Genomic DNA, 23267 nt, shown 5'->3' with positions numbered 1-23267 from the left:
GTGGTGCTTGCCTGTAACCCCAGCACTGGGGAGGCAGGGGCAGGACGACTGCCACGTGAGGCCAGCCCGGGCTACATAGTTCAATATCAGCCTGCAATACACAGAGAGACCTTGTCTCAAAAAAAGAAAACAAAAATAGAACAAAAAACCAACAGACCTGAATAGTACTCATGTTGCTCAACTGTTCCCTCTCTCAAGATCAGCCGTGTTAAGGCAGCAACATTAGGGATCATTACTGCTTTTGTACAAAGGACTGTGGACTGGGAAAGTGAAACATGACTCAACCTTTAAACACAAAAATCACCAGAGTACAAAAGGAGCCTTTGAATGGTTAAGTACATTCTAGTGAGCAACTAGAGGACCCCGATGGGAATCTATATGCATATGCATGTATGTGTAGCAGTCAGTATTAATATCAACTGCTTAGCCCCTAAATTTCCCCTTGTAAGTCTAGCCTTTGGGCGAGGCTGCATCTCAGCTTAGCATCACACTGTTCTCCCTTTTCACCTCAGCCTATCCCCATTTTGACTGCAAATTCCAAAAACAGGCAGGCTAAATTAAGCAAGGCCACCATAAAAATCCTTGGAGCAGGAAGGCTCAAAAATACACAGTGAAAGCCAATACCAAGAATGCTATAAACATTTCATTTTATTTTTTGTAAGAAAGTAGCTTCAGAAAAAGAAAATAATCTAGATCATTTATTTATATATATATTTTTTAATAAAAACCTTTACATAATCTTCATGCATAAAGACCCAGGGATGGCTGTGTTGTCTGTGACAGCCCTCACAGCAGCTGTCTCAGGTCAGCACCTGGGGCTCCCCACTGCTGGCAGTAATGGAGGGAAGGCCTCTGCCTGACCCTAAAGCCCAGCGCCTTGCCTGCCTCAGTGATGGTCTCACTTTCTGGGAGGGTAAATGAAGGATGGGAAATGCTTAGGGCCTAGAATGGGAGGGATCTGGAGGGAACCCCAACCTGCCATTTTTTATCTAAGCTCTTCGGGCAAATCCAGGCAGGTGTCCCAGAAAGATGACAGAAAATCAAGGAGCAAATCAAGTTCTGGAAGCTTCCCAGAGACATGTGGTGTACAACCAATGTCTGCTTCTCATGGTAGTAGGGAAGGTATGGTATTCGCAGAACATTCCAGGTAGGAACAATACAAGCCTTGAAGATCTAATTCCTCCATGGTATGCAATCCTTTCTATCCTGAATGTGTTAGAAAGACCCTGTTCTCTTCACTCAGTCCAATACTCTCTCTTTTTTGGTACCAGTAATCGAACTCAAGACATTGTGCTTGCCAGGCAGGTGCAATTGCCACTAAGCTACCTCCCTGGCAGTCCAAAATTCAGTTAACCAACCAATATACTTCAGAAGACAAATTCCCCTCCTGGGAACAGTTCATCTGTTAGGGAAGGACAGTCCCAGGTCAATACACTTGTCTGATCGTCTGTTTCACTCCTTAGTCCTTGTACAAAAGGGCTGAAGTAGTAGGGTAGTAAGTTGGCATAGAGGGTCGCAACCTCCAGAATACAGGGGCTGGAAAAGAATTCCCTGATTCTTTGGGAGATTCTGCCAAAGGAGCTTTATTGACCATTTCTGAAAAGAAAAAAATTGGCCTTGATGGTAAAAGGAGACATCTTTTTTGGTTCTAAAAGCCCTTATGGTATGTTCAATATTAAGAAAAGCCCTGAACAATTAGAGGATGCTGCTTGGGGCAGCAGAAAGGAGAGTATCTTCCACAGCCAACTGAGAATGACAAAAAGTGAACATTGTGTGATGAGTGTGAAGCAGCAAGAGCCTGGGTCTCACTGGCTCCCAACAGTCAGTTCTCGCAGGTAGGACTGTGTGAGGCTGCTCATTTCCTCCAAGGCGTAGTCCTCAGGCATGGGAAGTCGGCCAATGTGAGGAGCCAGTAGGCGCAAAGGGACTCGCTGAGGGTCTGGTGTTGCATCGGAAGCTGCATCAGAGGCATGCCGTAGGCTCAGTACCACCCGCAGCAAGTTGGCTATGCGTTTGGCCATATCTAGAGAGAAAAAGTGTAGTGAGCACTGAGGGAGGAGGTTGGGGAAGAGAGGCATTGGAGGAAGTAGGGTGGCTGAGAGGCTCACCTGATTGAGCCAGGCGATCCTTGGCATTGTAACACTGGATCTGCTCTATCCGGCTGCACAGCGAAGTCACTTTGGTGTTTAACTGCTCTAATTCATAACCTGACCATTCCTCCTTTTGAGAAGCAGAGAAACCAATTAGGCCAAGAGAAAATTCTACCATTCTAATCCTACCTACATTGATTTTAAATAGTGGTGAACAAGCCAGGCACGGCAGCTCACACTTATAATCAGAACTACTCAGGAGACTGAGGCAGGGGAGGGGGATCCCAAGTTTGAGGATCCCAGTCTGAAAAATTTAGTGAAATCCTGGCTCAGAATAAAAAATAAAATGGGCTCAAGATGTTACTGAGTAGTAGAGCATGCCTAAATTCAATCCTCAGTGCTATAAACAAAATAAAAGCAAAAAATAAAACACAAAAAAAACAGTGATGAGGTCTTTGCTCTCATGAAACTTATAAACAAGAAAATACCAGATAGTAATAAACCTTGAAGAACTGAACTATACAGATAATTAAAACAGGTTGACATGGTAGAGAAAAACGGGATGACTACTGCAGACTGAGGGGTCAGGAGGGACCTCTCTGAGGAGGGCATTACCTCACAGGAGACCTGAACAGTAAAGAAAGGGCCAAGTTTTCCAGGCAAAAAGAACAGAGTCTGTATGGTAGGAATAAAAGGAAGTTTATATTGTAAAATGTGGGGTAAAAAGAGTAACAGAACACAATTAAAACTGGAGAGGTTGTTAACTAAAAATCAGCATTTCATTAAATTATGAATGTGGATGTCACTGTACTTTGACTTTTTTTTTTGGTAGCGGGGAATGAACTCGGAACCTTGCGCTTGTGAGGCACGTGGCGGAACCACTGAGGTAAATCCCCAGCCCCTACACTTTGACTTTGTAACTGCCTCTCTCTCAGACTGGGTTATGTACTTGTCTTGGGTGCTGCTGTACTGACAGCACTCTTGGCTTAATCCTTATATGCGTTCTGTAGTAACTGCTGGGTCAATTGTATAGATCTCCTGCATTGAATTATTATGAGTGCAGAATTTTTTTGAGGGGATGCTTTTTTGAGACTGGCCTTAACTTGTGAAGGGTCCTCCTAAGTGCTGAGATTATAGGTATGTGCCACCACACCTAGCAAAAATACATATTATTTACCTTTATATCCCCCAAATCCACCTCTGTCTTTGACAAATGTTGGATTCTCAATAAGCAGGTTGTGTAGATAAACTGACCAAGGTTCAGTTAGGAAAGGGTGTCTTCAGTGATTACTTAGGGAGGATGCTTTTAATTCTTTCTAAAAGCACAACAAACATGAACCATGCCTATTATGTACCCAGTACTGCAATAAGAGGTGGAACTTTGATGAGGATAACAGATAAGAATGATTAAGCATTTAGTATATATAAGGTAGTGTGCTACTTTGTGTATTTTGTTTAATCTGTGAAAAACCTGTCAGTTGTGTACTGTGATGTATGCCACTGTCCAATCCATCATTTACTTATTTTTTGAGAAGAGACAAAATTTCAGCTCTTAACCTCTATACTTAACTGCCTTTAACCTTGTAGTAGAAAAGACCTCCCCAAAAGGGGCTAATGGCAACCCAGACAGCAATACATACAATATGGTCTGACAAGTACTCCAGCAGAAAAGGGTACCAAGTGTTTTGGCAGTAAGGAAGGTGTAACTGCTTAAAGCCAGAGTGCTTTTGCTTGGGGGGCAGGAAGGAAGCAGCGGTGGGACACATTGAGGTTGTCAGGCCCAGTCTGCATGTCTCCGCCTGGTCCCTGCCCATGTCCTGGGACTTGGCTTGGTCTAGAGCTGCACACTGAGTGTTTGGGATGTCCTGCTATGAGCTGGCTTTGATTCTGAAAGCCATGCAATGGCCAGAGATTGCTGCTGCTTTGAAACGTACAAAGCCCTTTTGGACAGAGGAGCCACAGTGTGATGCAGTACTTGGAAAACCTAGTTAGCGAGCACTTCCTTATAAGATCTTCAACCACAGCCGACAGGAAAGGCTGGTGTTTCCTGGTAGATTTTTATGCACAAAAACTGTGGAGAACTTAATGGAGCACTTGTCTTGGGACACTGATGTGGAGAGAGCAAAGTTCATAAAATGCCCTCTGACCCAGGAAGTAAAAGAGTGTGAAGGCACTGTTTCCAGGCCCACTTGAAGAAAAATTATATTCCCAAAGAGGAAGTGAGAAGAGCCACCAGGTTTTAGTCTTGTGTTTACTTCTCACACCAGAGCAGCATGGATGACTATTTTAACAAGTGTGTTAACCAAGGGTTGTGTTGCAGGTGCTGTTTGGGTTTTCTAGGATGTTTGCTTTTTGTTTATTTATTTATTTTCTGGTACCGGGGATCAAGCTCAGGACCTTGCACTTGCAAGGCAGGCGCTGCATCACTGAGCTAAATCTCTGGCCCTTAGGGTGTTTTGCTTTTGATTACCTTTGTTCTAAGAGGTGAAAGAGCTGCTGGCTAAGATCTGCCCTGTAATCTGGTACTGCAGATCATTTCTGACTTTGTTTTCATTAGTGTAATTTTTTTTTCTTTTGTGGTACTGGGGATCAAACTAAGGACCTTGTGCTTGCAAGGCAGGTGTGGTGCTGCTGAGCTAAATCCTCGGCCCATTAGTGTAATTTATGTCAGTGCAGACTTTATCCTTAAAACAAGAACACTGTTTTGAAAAGCAAACATAAAACTGCCTTGGACTGCAAGTTAGTCATTCAGACTGTATAACTACGCAAAAATAAAAATTGAAGGGCCGGGAATTTAGCTCAGTGGTTTCGCCGCCTGCTGCGCAAGCACAAGGACCCGAGTTCAATATCCGGTTCCAAAAAAAAAACTGAAGACTCCTGTAGTACATGGACAACTTTTGATCAAAGCACTATACATGATTTTACAAACTAACAAAAACAAAGGCAAGGGAAAGTTCAGTTAATTTCTGAGGGGAAAAGAAGAAAAAGTAGAGCTAAAGCAATTTAGATCTTGAAGTATCAGGACAAGTATGCTAGGTAAAGAGTGGACTATAACAAGACAGTTTGCTGGAAATACTGAATAATTTAGTATGAGCAGAAAAACCTGGCAAGGCTGAAATGTGGTATAAGAGTGGTAGGAGTTAAAGTAGGAACAAAAGGTAAAAGCCAAGGCCCTGAATCATATATATATGTTTGGTTTCTGTATTATAAGCAAGCAATGAAGACTTATGACTATCCAGACTGACTAAAGATATTTTAATACAGACTTTAAAACCATAATATTTCTAATTTTGAAACATGTCAAACAATGTGTGAAACAATTATCCTCATCCAATCCTCGATTTTACTGGAGTGCACTGAAATTACTGCTGGATAAGGGCTACAACAATCTTCAAGAATGGCTACTGCATATACTAGCTGGTAAATAAACTCAAAAGCGTTTATTGGTTTGTTTTGGGTTTTTTTGTAGTCATGAGGATTGAACCAAGGCTTTCACACTGAGCTACGTTACATTCCCAGCCCATTTTTTAACAGTAGGTCTTGCTAAGTCATGAAATGGACCAGGGTGTCCATACTTGAGATGCTCTTGCCTCAGCCTCCCAGACTGCTGGGAAAACAGGTGTGTGCTACCATGCCCAAAAGTGTTTTTTGTTTTGATACAGATGTCAAAATTTCTGTATCAGCCATGAAGCCCTGGGTTTGATTCCCAGCACAGCAAAAAAAAAAAAAAAAGTATATACTAAGGCCTTTTGGGGTCTCAGAAGCTTTAACAGCCAGAGAAAAGGAAACCAGGTAGTGGTTAAGGAATTCAGGTACCTGCTGAATACGGCGGAGTATTTCAATGACTTGAATATAGTCTAGGTAAACAAGCCCAGATGTTTCCCAATCCTGAATTAGGCTGCTGCATTCTGGAGGTGCCAGGTCTTCTAAGAACCCCTTCAGGTAGTCATAGTTTTCATTAATGATGGCATCTAGAGAAACAAAATATTGAGCACAATGTCTGTATAAGTCAGTGTACGGTTCCCTAGTGTAGAGGACCTGGCAGAAATCTAAGGAAGGAAGGAGAAATAATACTGGATCAGATTTGCGAATTACAAGTAGATACTGTGAAATTCTTGAAGGGAAATGTGAAGACCTTCTGGCTTCAGATCTCCATGCTATATTTATGGTGCTGCTAGATAAAATTCCCATATACAAAGAGTATATATACTTGGTCACATCAAGGATATTTCTGGCAAATGGTAACTTTACAACGTTGCTATCTTCCCTTCCCCCTTCTAGGCCCTCATCCTGGCCAAGCCTTTTCTTCAGAGAGCACTTGCAAAGCATGTGCTACACGGAGAATCATCTCTGGCTTGACCCACTATGGGAGTTCAGAAGTTGGAGGAATTTGGGGTGACTCCAGCACTCACCAGAAGCTAAGTGTCGGATGACAAGTTTGTGGCAGCGATTCCAGTGACCAGCTTTAAACAAGTAGAGGGCTTCCAAGTGTTTATCAGATTCCATGTGTGCGCGTACTGCTTTGGCCTCATGAATCCACTCGGCAGGCACACACAGCTTCTGGGTAAGGAAAGTCTCCTTGGCCCAAGATTCAGGGGTCTCCAATAGCTGACAGTGCCGGGTAAGCAGCTCTCGAACAGCCTTCTCACGAATGCTTAGGAAGAAAGAAGCCGAACTAAGTACCATCCTGTGCCATACAGAAGGCTGCCCCAGACAGGTGAGCACGGCCCCTTGGGGCAGTCTCTGAATCCGCAGGTCTTGACCCTTACAGGATCACTTCAAACTTCATAAAAACCCCAAAGTCAGTTACTGGATTATTCAAGATTTTTAAGTCTTCTTAAATGGGTTTTTTTTATATGAAAAACACTTTTTTCCTCTCTTTAGAGAGACATATATAGCTATTCTGTTGTTTCAAAAATACTTTAGGATAAATGCTAATTTTTCATTTATACTATAGTTTCTTAGGTTCACTGAAAAGTTCTGTCTTTTTACTATTTGTATTTTCTCTGTGAGAGAGAATCCTTTGTCTATGACTCGTATTCTGAGCAACAGTACGGCCATTCTTTTTTTTCCCTTTTTGGTACCAGGGATCGAACTCGGGTCTTCACTTGCAAGGCAGGTGGCAGAACCACTGAGCAAAATCTCCAGCCCAGTATGGCCACTCTTTTCAGATATGACACACAGTGTATTAACTTATTATCTAATTATTTTGTTATGAAATTGTTTTATTTTTTCATAGTAGTAGAAGAGTGGTTTTTTCCCTTTAATATCTGCTTGTACCACACACAAAAAAACCCAAAGTCATCACACTAACATTTTAAAATAGAACAGACAGTAATCTAAACTCATTATATTTTCATGGTCAGAACATTTTTTAGAAACCTAATTCTCTAGGGAAGGCCACCTACTTCCCAGAAAAGGCCTTCCCCAGCTAGTATCTCTTTATTTCCTGTCTGGTTAACATTTCCCTGGTACTACCTAGGAGTAAAGGGGAATTCTGCGCCACACAGCAGTCCTTTCAAGTACACTTTCTTTTACCCTCCTGCTTTCCTTTTCTCCCTCATGGCCACTAAAAATAAGCAGAGTAGTTTCCCAAGGTAATGTCTCTTCTAGGACTTGCTTTCTTTTCTCAAACTATCAGTCTTCCTAAGTAATTCTCCATTTCTAGATGAAAATTCCTCAAGGAGAGTCCTTTTCTATCTGGGCTAAAGGAGCAATCATTCTAATTTCAGATCAAAACTATTTTCCTTATCTTGGACTCTTTTCTGAATTCCTAGGTTTTTGAAGGACTCTGTCTTACAATAGCCATATTCTTTTTCGACTTCCATATTCTTTTTCAAGAAACAGGATCTGCTTTCCCACAGCCAATCTGAAATACCAGTCATCCTACCAGCTAGTCTTTTACCACACAAAATCCCTCATTAGTGTTTAAATAAACTCAAAGAGTCTGATTCTACTTCCTATTAATGGTAAGGAGAAGAGAAAGTGGTTAAACAGAAAGCTATTCTAGACGCTTTATACTCCTTCATCCCACAATCACCTCTGAGCAAGGACTACTAGCATTATAATTTTACAGGTATGAAAACTAAGGCCTGGAGAGTACATTTACTCCAAGTTCAAAGTGAGTAAAGCTTTACCCTAAGTCAAAGAAAGTAGTGTATGGTAGAACCAGAATATGGGCAAGTCTGACTGAAAAACCCAATCTCTTTCCAGCACAGTGACTAATGAACAAAAGTTTATCTCTGTCTTGATTTGCTCATCTGTAAAATAGGGATTATGAGGGTGTCTGTTTCATAGTGAGCATAAAATGAGTTAATATATGTAAGGTACTTAGAATGTACACATATGTAAAACCACTTATAACAAAGTACTATATATGTTTTTGTTCTTATTATTTTTTATTGGTACCAGGGATCAAACTCAGGACCTCATGCTATTGAGGCAGGTGCGGTGCCACTGAGCTAAATTCCTGGCTCGCTTGTTACCATTTTTATTACTTTTTTGAGACAGGGTATCACGATAGAGTTCAGGCTGGCCTTGAACACACAGTGATCTTTCTGCCTCGGCTTGCCGAGTGCTGAAATCACAGGTGTGTGTCACCACACCTGGGTGGTTCTTTGAATCTTACCTCTCGTCTTTCCCTAATCATTGCAGTTCACAGAGCTTTCTTCTCCCTTTTCAGATTATTGAGGGGCCTTGTGATGAATAAAATTTGCCACACAATCAAAAGGGAGTCTTATTTTTAACTCGTTCACATGAGTACAGTCTGGGCTGAGTGCTTAACTGTCTTGAGGTCTATCCCATGGCTTCATCTAATACACATTCTACACTATACTTGCTGAACTGAACCCTAAGAAACTAAGAAACTGTGGCTCCTTTGGCATTATTTTGAAGTGCTGGATGGAGCCAGTAGGTTCAATGGTTCCTCACTCACCTTGAGTTGTCAATGTGCAGAAAGACAAAGATGGCCCACTCCCAGAGCCCCTCACTTTCCAGCTGGCCAGCGTAACTGGCCTGAAGCACTCCCTCACGTGGCTTTTCGAGATGATTATAGTTAAGAGTCTGTAGCACCTCCCACAGGTGCCAGCTTAGGCGGTAGTCCAAAGGGTTTGCAGTTACACTTCGAGGTTCCAGTAGCTGATCGAGATCATACTTTCTGCAGAGAAGAACTGAGAATTACCACATACAGCTAGCAGACCACCAGGACTAAAAAAGTCAAGTGTTCTAGCTTTGTCTCAGAAGACAATAAAGGAACCAGAGAGCAAAAGCATTTTTTTGAGATAGGTTCTTAGGCAGGGCTTGAATTTGTGATCCTTCTGTCTTAGCCTCCCAAGTAGCCAGAATTATAAATGTGTGCCACTGTGTTTGGCTATAACTTTTCTTAACCACATAAAAAACATAGGTGCCTTTGTCTCTTTCAAATCTGTTATCTGAAGTTGTTCAGTGCTAATTGTTTGAACAGCTAATTATTCTTCATAAAGGTTAGTTTTTCTCAGTGTTTAATAATTTTTACCTCTGATTTTGTCTTTAATGGATAACCCTGCAGAAATATTTATTTTTCCTTCGACTGAGACCAAGGGCTTTCTATAGTCCTGGGCTAATACGATAAATTCCTAGCTTGTGATTCACAGATATCAGTTTATCACAGATTTATAAGCTAAGACTGCACAGCTGCAAGTTTCAAAGATCTGGGGCTTAGATTTTTTTTTTTGGTACTGGGGATTGAACTCAGGATCTTGTGCTTGCGAGGCAAGCGGTGGCTCCACTTAGCTAAATCCCTTGGGGTTTACATTATTAACCAATAACTTTTCTTTTTCATTTCAGACTTTGTACAACTTCCTAAACACTTTCCTTAGTAATGAGTTAAGTTTTTCTAGACCAGTGCTTATGGACAAAACATTATGTGATGATGGAAAAGTTCTATAATCTGCCTTGACAAACTTTACTTCAAGTGTGGTTAGAGAGAATGAGTAATTTTTAAAAATTTAAATTTAAATAGCCATATGTGACTAGTGGGTTATTCTACTGATCAGCGTGTTTCTGAATCACTTAAGGGACAGGGTATGGATTTTAAGTAAAGGCTTTTATTTAGTCATAGCAACTCTACTTTTGAGGAGAACAAGTATATGTTCAGTATGCCATTTTTGTTTTGATTTCTCCATTTCTGGCACCTTGAGATATACTTTTCTTTTTGACATGTTGGAAAACAGATATACTAGGCTGCATGTAATTAGACTACAACTTTGCTAAGTTCTAATGTATACATATACTTGTGAAACCACCAAGATCAGAAAATAAACATCTATTACCTCTAAAAGTATCTTTATGCCCTCGTGTAAATCTCTCCGGCCCCTCCCCACACCCAGCATTCCCAGGCAACCAATCTTTTTGTCATTATAAATTAATTTTTATTTTACAGAATTTTATAGAAATTGGAATAATACAATAGGTACTTTATTAGGGCAGATCTTTTTGGATATGGTTTCTTTTTTTTGGTACCGGGGATCAAACTCAGGACCTTGTGCTTGTGAGGCAGGCAGTGGAACCACTGAGCTAAATCCCCAGGCCTGGATATGATTTCTTTTAAAACAATGGAAAATTATTTTTTTCACTATTTAAAAGTTATCAAATAGTATCCCACTGTAATATACTGTAATTTACTACCCTTTACCCGCTGATGGAAATTTTACTTGTTTCCAGTTTTGGACCATTAGAGATAAAGCTGCTATTCATATATTCATATATGGACATGTTTTTATTCCTCTAGGCTAAATACCTATGGGGGCAATGGCTAAACCATATTATGGGTATTTGCTTAGGTTTTAAAGAAGTGGCCAAACTGTTTTCCAAAGTGGCTATATTGTTTGACATTTTTCATCTTTCCTATGAGAGAATTCCAATTGTTCCATATCCATGAAAATACTTGGAAGCTGGTTGTGGTAGGACATACTTGTAATCCCAGCACTGGGGAGGCTGAAGCAGGAGGATCTCTGTGAGTTCAAGGCCAGCCTGGGCTACACAGTGAGTTTAAGGCCAGCTTGAGCTACAGTGAGACCTTGTGTCAAAAAACTAAAAAACAACACTTAGTACCGTAGATCTTTTAAAATTTCAGTCATTACTAGGTGGGTACTAGTATCTTACGATCATTTTAAATGTGCATTTCCTTATCATCTGCTAATGCAGAGCATCTTTTCATGCGTTTATCTGACCTCTGGGTTTTCTCTGATGAAACATGTTTAAATATTTTATCCAATTTTTAAATAGGTTTGTTTTATTAACTTTTAGATTACTTTGTATGCATCACACATTCCATTATCAGAAATATGACTGACAGATATTTTCTCCCAGGTCTGTCTTTTTATTTTCTTAGTAGTCTTTCAATGAGAAGCAGTTTTTCATTTGGTAAAGTCCAATTTAGCATATTTTTTTCCTTTATGAACTGTGCATTTGCTGTCAAGAAATGTTTAATTCACATTTGGAAAGATGTATGGCTTTATTTTCTTCTACAAGGTTTATAGTTAAGTTTCACATTATGTTGATGGCCCATTTTGAGTTAAATAGACAATAAGAATAACCAGTGGGGGGAAAAAAAAAAGAATAACCAATGAAACTGAAAGTTGGTTCTCTGAAAAGATCAATAAAACTGGTAAACTGTAGACAGACTAAGCAAGAAAAAAATAATCAGTACCAGGAAGGCAAAAAGATTGTTATCCTATAGATTCTTTTTTTTTTTTGGTACAGGTAGTTGAACTTGGGACCTTGCGATTACAAGGCAGGTGTCAGAAGCACTGAGCTAAATCCCCAGCCCAATCCTATAGATTCTTCTTAAAAAGGGTAAGAGGGCCAGGGATTTAGTTCAGTGGTGCTGCACCTGCCTGGCAAGTGCAAGGACCTGAGTTCAATTCCTAGTACTGGGGGGAAAAAAAAGGGTGAAAAAGTGTTATAAATAACTTCAAGCTACTGCTGGGCATCCTGGCCCATGCCTGTAATCTCAGTGAGTTGGGAGCCTGAGGCAGGAGGGTTCCAAGTTTCAGGCCAGCCTGGGCAATTTAGTGAGATCCTGTAACAACAACCAACTAGCCAACCAACCAAACATTTTATGTCAGTAAATTTGGTGATTCTGGTGAAATATAAAAAGTCCCTAAAGTACATGAAAGATTGAAACTGACTTGTGAATAAGTGGAAAACTTCAACATTCCTGTATCAGTTAAACACATGGTGGGGTATAAAAACTTTAAACACCCATGCTGCTAGATGTGATGGAACATGTGGAGGCAGAGGGATTGCTTTGAGACCAGCCAGGGCTACATAGTGAGTTCAAGGCCAGCTGGAACTACATAGTGAGACTGTCTTAAAAAACAAAAACAAACTCAAAATAAACAAACACCCATGCTGAGGGAATATAAAATATAGCACAATTTATAATACTTATATATAGTAAGTATATTCAGAATATATGAAGAACTATTATAACACAAAAAGATAACCCTATAAAGAAAATAGGCAAAGCAAGCAGATGTGGTGGTGTACATTTGTAATCCAAGCTACTCAGGAAGTTGAGGCAGGAGGATCACAAGTTCAAGGCCAGCCTAGGCAAGTTAGTGAGACCCTGTCTCAAAATTACAGGAGCTAGGGCTGTAGTTTAGCATGAGAGCATTTGCCTAGCACGCTCAAGGCTCTGGGCTCAAGTCCCAGTACACCATACCCACAATGAGCAAAAGATATTAATAGACACATTAGCAAAAAAGATGAACAGTATAAATTCCCTGTGATGAATATTATCATTATGTGTATCTAAGATGTACCAATAAAATAAAGCACCCCCCAAATAAATAAAAGAGGCCAAAAAAAAAAGAGATGGAGGTGGACTTTAATTAAAAATCCCTTTGAGGGCCAGGGATTTAGCTCAGTGGCACCACGCCTGCCTCGCAAGGGCAAGGTCCTGAGTTTGATCCCTGGTACTGCAAAAAAAAAAAAAAAAAAAATCCCTTTGAGTGTATAATATTTATATTACTTATTTGTTACATTCTGTAAAATGTCTGAGACTCTGGTGATAAAAATTCCTGCCAAAAAGAAAAATAAAACAAAACAAAACATAAGATGAAGAGAAGGTAAGTAAGCACATGAAAAAGTTCTCAGAGTCATTAGAGAAGTACAAAGTAAAACAAAAAGTTCTGGAGATGAATGAGAATGACAGTTACATAACAATGTGAGTGTTCTTTATGTATATGCTTAAACCGGTAAATTTTACTTATGTCTATTTTACTACAATAAGAAACTTTTATAATATCTCATATTGGGGAAAAAAGCATCTTAAAGAAATGATGAGAGGTCCTAATTCTAATATAATTTAAAAATATTTCTAAATAGTTTGATAGTTTTAATTAATTGACTAGATATAACAGTATGTGTTGATATGTTACTATCAGATTTTAAAAAACACTGCATTTCTTTTTTTTATTTTTTATTATTTTGGGGCACCGGGGATTGAACTCGGGACCTTGCGCTTGCGAGGCAGGCGCTGGAAACACTGAGCTAAATCCCCAGCCCCTTTTTGTTTGTTTTTGAGACAAGGTCTCACTATGTAGATAGTTCAGGCTGGCTTTAAACTCATTATGCAACGCAGGCCTTAAACTCATGAAGATCCTCTTGCCTCAGCTTCCCAAGTGCTGAGATTACAGGCATGTGCCACCAATGCCTGGCTTTCATTTCTTATTAAACACGCACATATACACACAAACAAACATACATAAATGAGATACAGTGGTACCCTGGTTCATGAACTTAAGTTTATTCCATGATTTTGGAAAGGACGGTGTGTTAGTTACTTTTCTCTTGTTGCTGAGACAAAATACCCGACACCCAAAGTTAAAGGGTAGGGGGTTTATCTGGCTTACAGTTCATAAAGGTTTCAGTCTACAGTCGGCTGACTCCAAGACTGGGATGGCAAACAGGCATTGCAGAGGAGAAACAACATGGCATGCACAAGGTAGCAAAGGCAACAAGAGACAACAGTGTCTCTCTGCCCCCTTTATCTTATTCAGACTACTTAGGGCAGGTAGCACTCACACCCTTAAACCTAGCATTGCATCATGAAATCAGTTCCAGCTTTACACATGAGCTATGACCACATGGGACTCTGGGGGGACATCTATACCCAAACCATAACAGATGGCCACGTTTGTGTTCATGCAGGAAAGATGGCTGCAACTGTTTGTCACCTGCCAGTTTGCAAACAAAAACAAAATTTTGCCAAATGATTTTGTTTCCGAACCAAACCGTTCACAAACAAAAGCATTTGTGAACTGAGGTACCACTGTACCACTACACACTCAATAAAACAGTAAAATTTAAAAATCTGACAATGCTGCATTTTGGTGAGGATATAAAGCAACTACAGATTTTTCTTTTCTTTTCTTATTTTTTGCAGTATGGGGGACTGAACACAGGGAGTGCTAAACTACATTCCTCCTGTTAATTTTGAGATAAGGTCTTCTAAATTGCTTCCTAAGGGCTCCAAGCTTTGTGATCCTCCTGCCTCAGCCTTCTAGGATCACAGGTGTGCCATCAAGCCCAGCTTTTTCAACTAAAAATTTTAAACATTCCTAGTGGGAATATAAAAATAACAGTTCACATACACCAAAATATTAAAAACACCCCCAGCAGGGTGTGGTGGAACATGCCTGTAATCCTAGCACTTCGTTAGGTGAGGCAGGAGGACTGCTCCAGGTTCAAGGCCAGCCTGAACTACAAATCAAGACCTTGTCTCAAAAACCAAAACCCAAAACACAACACCCCTCTACCAAAACTAATTCTGATACTCAACACATATTAACATGGGTAAATCTCACAATCATTATCTTGAGTCGAAGTCTAGCACAAGAGAGAACACAGAATAATCTCAATTATGTGAAATTCTAGTACAGCAAAACTAATTTATAATAGAAATTTATAATAACAAAAATCCAACTATATTAATAGTTATCTGGGGCTGAGGATTAACTGCAAAAGGGATTAATTGCATGAGGGAATTCTCTGTGGGTACTGGAAATATTTTGGTCATGATGGTAGTGATAACTATGTAATTACAAACTGCAGACTTTATTATATGCAAATTATATCTCATTAAAATTGATCAAATTAAATTTAGACTTCTAACTCTCAATTCTCTTTCCATCTACTCCATCTATCTATTATAAATTGTATTTCATAATTTGTATGGACTTACAGTAGTTTTAATTTGGTGGTGTGTGAAAAGGAAAAGACTCTTTAGGGGCTTACTGAGCAGTAAGTTACCATATCTAGGCTTACTTTACCTGTTAGTGTAAAGTTTTAGAAGGTGAAAGCAGACATCTCGAAGTGGGATCTCTGAGTCTTTCTCCTTCTGTACCATGCAGCCAGAACCTTCCAGGTATGAAGGAAGTGGAGGGCAGGCATATTTTTCACCACTGGAGATATTCTGAAGAGGAGAATTGGATAGAACAGTATATCAGTGGGTAGTCTGTTTCACTAGATGCTAGGATGTCTCAATTATTCAGAAACCTGCATTCAGAATGCTGTGATGAGGGTGGGGGTTTAGCTCAGTGGTTCCGCTGCCTGCTGTGCAAGTGCAAGGTCCCAAGTTTGATCCCTGGTACCCTTCCCCCTCAAAAAAAAAAGAATGCTGTGATGGGCCGGGAATTTAGCTCAGTGGTGCTGAGGCCTGCCTTGCAAACCCAAAATCCTGAGTTCCATCCCTAAGTACTAAAAAAAGGAAAAAGAAGGCTGTGATATCCTAAAGGAATCTATAAAGGTAAAAGTGTTCTTGGTCAATGAGGTATTCTATCTAGACTAGTGGCTCTCACTAAACTCCCATACTTGGGCCAGGGATTTAGCTCAGTGGTTCTGCCGCCTGCCTTGCAAGCACAAGGATCCATGTTCCATCCCTGGTACCAAAAAACCAAACCAAACCAAAAAAACTCCTATACTTGCCACAAGTCTTGTATACATTCAGCTTCTTTAGTACTCTCTCTGGACAAATAATTCTGACAAATGACAGACAAGAGGAATATAAAATATAGGCAGTAAGAAGAAGATTGAAGAAATGATGGCATCAAGAACAGTAATACTAAAAAAAGCAGTACTTTTTTTTTTTTTTTGGTACCGGGGATTGAACTCAGTAACCTTGCACTTGTGAGGCAGGCAGCAGAACCACTGAGCTAAATCCCTGGCCCAAAAAGTACTATTTTAACCTCAACATTGACTAAAAATATGAAGTATGATATTCAGAGGCAAATTTCATCGCAAATTACAGACAAAACCTTGCCTAAGGTCAGGCTGTATATCAAAGAATTCCAAAAGGGATAAGGCAGTTTAGGAATGAAGAAAACCCCTTTGATTTACAGGCAGGAAAACAGTAGTCAGAAAATTAACTATGGATACTCATCCTTTTAAATAAAATGAAAGGAGATACTTGAAGAAGTTTTAAAAGTAGCCCTATCCAGAGGCAGGAGTAAATAATGACGTTTCCTATCAGGTTTCCTGGGTTCATTTCAATTTTATGCCATTTTCAAAAGGGGAGTTAGTAAAAAATTGTTTTATCATAAAATGTGATTTGATAGGTTTCTCTGCAGGACTTCTCTGGGAAAGACAGAATCACCAGGACTTTTGATGGGCTGTACTGGACATACATACCTGAAATGCTTCTTCATACTTGTTGAGTGCTCTGGAAATGGAAGCTGTTGGTGGAAGCAAATACCAAAGATGGACAGCGAGGGAGCGTTTCCAGTCTAGCTGGGCACACACATTGATCTGCTTCTGCTGCGAGATCTGCCACACCTGCAGGACATAAAATCACCACCACAGCTGTATTCTACCTTGTTACTGCCTATGTGTGCAATTTACTCACTTATTTAAGTAATATTTTATTTTATTTTATTTTTGGTACCAGGGATTGAACTCAGGTCCTTGCGCTTGCGAGGCAAGCGGCGGAACCACTGAGCTAAATCCCGGGCCCCTTAAGTAATATTTTAAATGATCTAGATGGCAGCACTAATGAACCAGATATAAAAAAAATAACAGTCTGTTAGAGGTGAGAGGGTGGATGGAGACAACATCAGTGCTCTGAGATGACGGTAGAGAGGTCTCACTGCCTACAGCTACTAACTTATGAAATTTTAAGAATAAATTCGATTAGCTATTTTATTACTGAATCGACAAATTATTTACAATGTTTACCAATAGAATATGGTGAATAACTAGGAAGAAATTTTTTTTTTGTACTGGGGCTACATCTCCAGCCCTTTTTAAAAAAATTTAAAGCATGGAGCGGTGGCACACACCTGTAATCCCAGTGTTTGGGAGGCTGAGGCAGGAGGATCACTGAGTTCAAGGCCAGCCTGGACTACACAGTGAGGCTGTCTCAAAAAAACAAAGTTAAAAATTTTGAGATAGGTTCTCATGAGGTCATTAAGTTGGCCATGCAGAGCTCGAATTAGTGATCTGCATTCTTCAGCTCCCAGAATTCTAGGATTGTAGATACGAGCCACCATGAGTAGTCTTTTTTTTTTAAACAACATGCACATAGTGTCTGCTTTTGTAATTTGAAAATATTTCCACTGAAAATTAACAACAGCCCAGTTACATGTAATAGTGTACAACTTACAAAGATATGCTGGCCTCAAGCTCAAGTAGCCTTAAATTTACAAAAAAACTGATGAGAGATTATAGTAAAAGGGGGGACAATACCGGTTTTCCAGCTAGCAGGGCATAGACTCGCAGTCTCTCTTTCTGGATAAAGCAGTCGGCATGGAGATGATGCCAATCCGCCAGCTGCATGGACAGCAGATTCCGGAGTGAATGGCTCCCCACCAGCTGAGATAAAAGAAGGGCAAGGCGATGATCGCCTGTAAGAGAAACAGAAGTTCTCTGGTGATTACTAAGGGTTTATGGGTTTGGTGATACACTTAATCATTATCTTTTTTCTTCCAGCCCTGAGGAGGAAGGGCTTAACACCTGTGACTGCTTCCTGCAGCACTGCCAAAATACGGATCAAAAAACATCTCTTTCTGCTTGAGTAAAAAATCTGCAAAAATAGTTTAACTTAAGTTACAGATAGATTGCATAGCACATGAAGATCATAAGCAGACCCACTACTACTTTTGTATCCCTAAGTAAGGCACTCCATCTATAAAATGGAGAAAAACATCTTCTGATTCAAAGACTTGTAGTGAAAAATCAGATAACAGAATGAAAAACATGCCAACTAGAATGTAGGACATCATAACACAGAGAAGTGAGAAACTACAACTAAAAAAAAACGGTGTGATTTGCATAAAGTATATAAGGAGTCATTCATTTCCACGGGCCCAATAATCTTAAAATGTTTTTCAAGTAAAAAGTTTCAAATTAATCACACTGCAAATTTCTAGTTAAAATGTGACTTACGCAAAAATTCTTTGTTTAGCCCATATCGCAAACCTCCTGAAAGTCAAGTCTTTTTGTTTCTGTGTGAGTTAGGGCTTAGTTTACATTATATAAGCTAAAGCTCTCATCTCAAAGGGCTTCCTTCACAAATTAGAGTGGCCTAGATGAAAGGAGACCTGGATTGGGAACACAGCTGGAAAGGTGCTGCTAGGGTAAGCTGTCTCCTTAACTGCATACAGGTAATCAGAACATGAGTAGACTACAGTTCATACTGTAAGTACTGAAGCCCACTTGACCATGAGCTACTAGTATTCTAGGTGACTTACAAAGGAAAAAAGGAAAGACCTTTTCTGTGTCTATAGAAGCCCAAAGAGTAATACTGGTCAAAAGATACTGATTTATCACAGCTTGATACAATCACTTACTAAGGTCATGTCACTGTTGATCAGTTAATCAGCTTCTGTCAACCTTTGACTTTACAGATTTTCCTATTTAGGAGAAAATATACTAAGCAAACAGTACAATTCCAGGGCATATCCTCAATTGTGTGTGTGTGTGCTGGGAAATGAACCCAGGGCACGCTACCACTAAGTTATATCACCAACCCTTATTAGTTCTTTGAAACAGTCTCACTGTGCCCAGTAAGGACTTGGACTTGCAATCTTCCTGCCTCAACCTCTTCAGAGCTGAAATTACAGGAATGCACCATTGTGCTCAGCTCAAGTAAATTTCTGTGTATGGTATCTAATCAATCTTTTTTGCATGTGGATATCAAAATATCACAGTATTTGTTGAAAAAATTATGCTTCCCACATTTAGAATATCCTGGCACCTTTGTAAGAAAAAAAAAATCAACTCTTTATAAGTGAAAACGTTCTGTATTTGAATTCTCATTTTCCATTTCATTGATCTATGTGTTAATCCTCTCTGGATCAATATAGCTTTCTATAAATTTTGAAATAAGCAAGTTTTGAACACCTTGAGTCAACTTCCCCAAATAAAGTTCTGCATATTTCCAAATAAGCATCAGTCTTCAATTTTTGCCAAAACACTTGTTGAAGATTTGGCTAAGGATTGCTTCAATTGTACATATTAATTTGAGAAGAACAGACATCTTTTTTTTTTTGAGACAAGGTCTCGCTTTGTATTCAGGCTGGCCTCAAACTCCTGGCGATCCTCCTGCCTCTGGCTCCTGAGTGCTGGGATCACAGGTGTGCGCCACCATGCCCAATGATCAGACATCTTAATACTAAGGTTTTTAATCAATTAGTGTTTCTTAACTAGGGTGGTGTGCCCCTCAGGAGAAACCTGGCCATGCCTAGAAACATTTTTGATTGTTAAAACAAGAGGGAAAAGATAGGGATACCAGGCCAGCCCCCACAAGAATTAACAGTCCTCTCTGGAGTACTGCAGTTGAGAAATATTCATTTTATAAACCTGGAATATCTCTTCATTTATTTAGATCTTTATCTTCTCAGCAAAAGCAAAGTTTTATAGTTTTTAGTTTATGTTTTGTTTCATTTGTATCTTATTTAATTTCTTTTGGATAGTTTGTTGCTAATATAGAGAAACACAATTGAACTTTGTATATTGATTTTGAATCCTATCACCTTCCTAAACTACCTTAGTCCCAGTACTTTCTCTCTCCCTTCCCTCCCTCTCCTCTCCTCTCTCCCTCTCTCTCTCCTCCCTCTCATTTTTTTGATATAGGGTCTCACCATGTAGTTCAGGCTGACCCTGAACTACTATGTAGCCCACCCTGGCATCGAACTCATGGCAATCCTCCTGCTCCAGCCTTCCCAGTGAAGGGATTACAGGCAAGCACCACCATGACTGGGTACTTTTTCTTTCTGGTACTGGGGATCGAACTCAGGACTTTTCGTAGTACTGTTGAGCTAAATCCCTGGCCTACCCGTTCTTTTTGTAATGTATAAAAGCTTGTTTTATTTCAATGACTGATGTATATAATCACCCTGGCCACTGTGTACAGACATTAGATGGGAGCTTCATTTCTTGGTCTCTTCCTCTTTGGACAGTTTTAATGATCTTCCCCTCTTCTTGGATCTTAGACTTGCAGGCCTTGTCTGCCCTGAGCTTGTTCTGAACACATTTCCCTTCACTGTCAGGTACAGACTGACACATGTGGTGGTCAATCTTCTTAGATTCACAAGACCTCCTGAGCAAAGTCTGTGCAGAATCTGCCTCCTTCTCATTCAGGTTATCTTCTCTCATTTCAGCACCAGCTGTATCCTTTTGCTCACCTATGCTGTTATGCCTGCCTTTCCAATGAGCTGAAGTGTTTTCTGGCTTTGAGCCCAGGACTGGACAGGCATAGACTTGCGAATCAGACCATTTTTGTTCAGCTTCTGAATCTGCTGACAGGATTTGGTACTGGTGCTTTCATTGGTCTCACTGGGATTCAACCAGACTTCCTTTTTGCCACAGTAAAGGACACGAGTGGCAAGCCTCTTCAGAAGCCTGAATATACAGCAGTGGTTGCCACAGCAAGAGATGCACTAACCAGACTCTGGATTCCATGTATCAGTTCTTTTTTTTTTCTGGTACTGGGGATCAAACTCAGGACTTTGCACTTGTGAGGCAGGCGTGGTGCCAATGAGCTAAATCCCAGCCTTCCATGTATCAGTTCTAACTGCCTTTTTTTTTGAGATGTTAATTTTTTCCTAGAGTATTTAACATTTTATTCACATATCCATTGTTTTATCCATTGATTCACATATCTATGAATCCATTCTTGATGTATTTCAAAGTAAGTTGTACATAATACACCTGGCCCCTAAAATGTGTAAATTAACCTGCCCCACCCTGTTTTGTTTATTTGTTTTATGAGACAATGTCTGATATGTAGTCCAGGCTAGCCTTGGACTCAATCCTTTTGCCTCAGTGTCCTGCATGCTACAATTACAAGCGCAGGCCACCATACCCAGCTCTAAATTTTCTATGTTCTCGATTTTCTCCCTAGTTGTTTTGTCAGTTTTAAGTAACCTTGCCAAAGGTTTAATCTTGGTATCAGATGAAAAAGGGGGGCAAAAAGTAGAGTTAAATGAAAAGGCTGAAGGACTTGACTTCTTACACTTTTTAAAATCCCTTCCCATGAGCTCCAGGTATGCTGGTGAGTACATTACCTTCTTACTGACTCGTAATCTTTAAAAGTTTACAAAGGATCAATCCTGAAGATCAATTCACATTGTACAAATGTATAAGACCATAAAAGGTACTGAACTAAATGTGTAGTGATAGTGGAATATAACTGGCCATTTATAAGTAAGTTATTGATTCTAGCTTTTTATATGATGTTTTTTATTATTGCAAAATTAGTCGAGTGCTCCAAAATAAACCCAGTGATGACTTCATTTACTTAGTTGGGTATAGATGAATTAGGTGCCGATAAACAAGGTCAGATCAAAGATCTATCTTTTTTTTTTTTGGTACAGTACCGGGGATCGAATTCAGGTCCTTGCACTTGCACAGCAGGCAGTGAAACCACTGAGCTAAATCCCCGGCCCTCACAGATCTAATTATACATAGATGAAGCTGAACTATGTTGTTCTAAATTTTTATCAAGATTTGTACCAACACAGTCATTAAGCATTTGCTGAACATTAGAAAGGGAACTAAAAAAAAAAGCATAAATATACCTATGGAAAATCCTTTAAAAACCACTAATGCCTTAACCCAGAAATTAAATTTCTAGATGTTTCTACAATACTCTGTACATAGAAGGTCTCCTTCTGGTCCACTGCAATCTCCTGCTGTCATCCTTGTTCTCCCTCCCTCCTCTCTAGCTTTTTCTTTGTCCATTTCTCTCACCTCTGGTGGGCCTTTAGACTTCTGACCCATGTTCTCTCTCACCACAAAACTCTACCTGCCTCCTTCTTTTCGAGATTTTACCATCAACTCACCCTTACCTCCCACACTGGCTCTATGTATTTCTCCAGTGAACTCCAGTCCTATTTATCTACAGCAGGGAGATCAGCTTCCACAGGAATGTGGGCTTTGTTGGGAGTTAAGTTAGTTAGTCTACTTTGTGTCAAGCAGAGTAACTAAAAAGAATATGAACTGCTCCTACCTTCAGGGAGCTTCAGGTAGTGGGAGATACTAGGTAGTAGTAGTAGGTGGCAACATAGGATTCATTTAATGAATGGGACCATGTATAGTTTCTGCAGTTGTGCAGTGAAGTGAAGCCATGTGGGATGGTGGGTCAGGGACACAACAGGTAGCATGTGAGCTGGGTCTTGAATTTAAAAGACCCAAAGGGCGGGGCTGGGGATTTAGCTCAGTGGTTCCAGCACCTGCCTTGCAAGCGCAAGGTCCTGAGTTTGCTTCCTGGTACCAAAAAAAAAAGACCCAAAGGGCAAATTATGGCTCTGTAGAAAGGATCCGAGGCATGATCTTTGGCATGAGTAAAGGTGTGAATATTGAAAGCACAAATCTTCCAGAAGAGAAGGTTGGTTCATTCTGTTTCCTCCCCATCACCCTGGTCCTGCTCAGGCAGTGCATCTGTACAGGAGGCCTAGGAGAAGTTCTATCTAGGCAAGGACGAGAGTTAGGATGGACTCCAAGGCCAGCCATCTTAAGACCTCAGAGTGAGGAGAAGAGAATGGAGTTTCTGGATATGACAGGAAAGTGGTGGGACTGAGGGGCCAACTTACATTATGCATTGCTTTTTCTAAGACTACTTGTTCTGAGACCCTACCCACCCCTCCCAACAGCCAAGATGTGAGGCTACCTTATCTTTTCAGGCCTCTGTGAACT

General features: G+C 40.1%; 1 protein-coding gene across 7 annotated transcripts in view; it reads right to left on the bottom strand.

Moving 5' to 3' along the window:
* Positions 1-630: 630 nt before the first annotated feature.
* Positions 631-23267, bottom strand: part of Nup98 (nucleoporin 98 and 96 precursor) — a 120421-nt gene continuing 97784 nt past the window's right edge. For all 7 annotated transcript variants that reach the window (XM_004863320.4, XM_004863322.4, XM_004863321.4 and 4 more), the window contains 8 exons: positions 17817-17974; positions 16764-16907; positions 15407-15549; positions 9025-9246; positions 6503-6744; positions 5907-6061; positions 2109-2220; positions 631-2023 (listed from right to left, as the gene is read on the bottom strand). In XM_004863320.4, coding sequence (XP_004863377.2) covers positions 1806-2023; positions 2109-2220; positions 5907-6061; positions 6503-6744; positions 9025-9246; positions 15407-15549; positions 16764-16907; positions 17817-17974 — 1394 coding nt within the window. In that variant the 3' untranslated portion in view covers positions 631-1805. The remainder of the gene's footprint in view (positions 2024-2108; positions 2221-5906; positions 6062-6502; positions 6745-9024; positions 9247-15406; positions 15550-16763; positions 16908-17816; positions 17975-23267) is intronic.

This window comes from Heterocephalus glaber, unplaced genomic scaffold (assembly GCF_053883595.1).
Source record: "Heterocephalus glaber isolate CG9 unplaced genomic scaffold, H.glaber_assembly_v1.0 deba00001428, whole genome shotgun sequence".
Classification (NCBI taxonomy): Eukaryota; Metazoa; Chordata; class Mammalia; order Rodentia; family Bathyergidae; genus Heterocephalus; species Heterocephalus glaber.
Note: the sequence above shows the minus strand (reverse complement) of the source record. Positions and strands in the feature narration are given on the sequence as shown.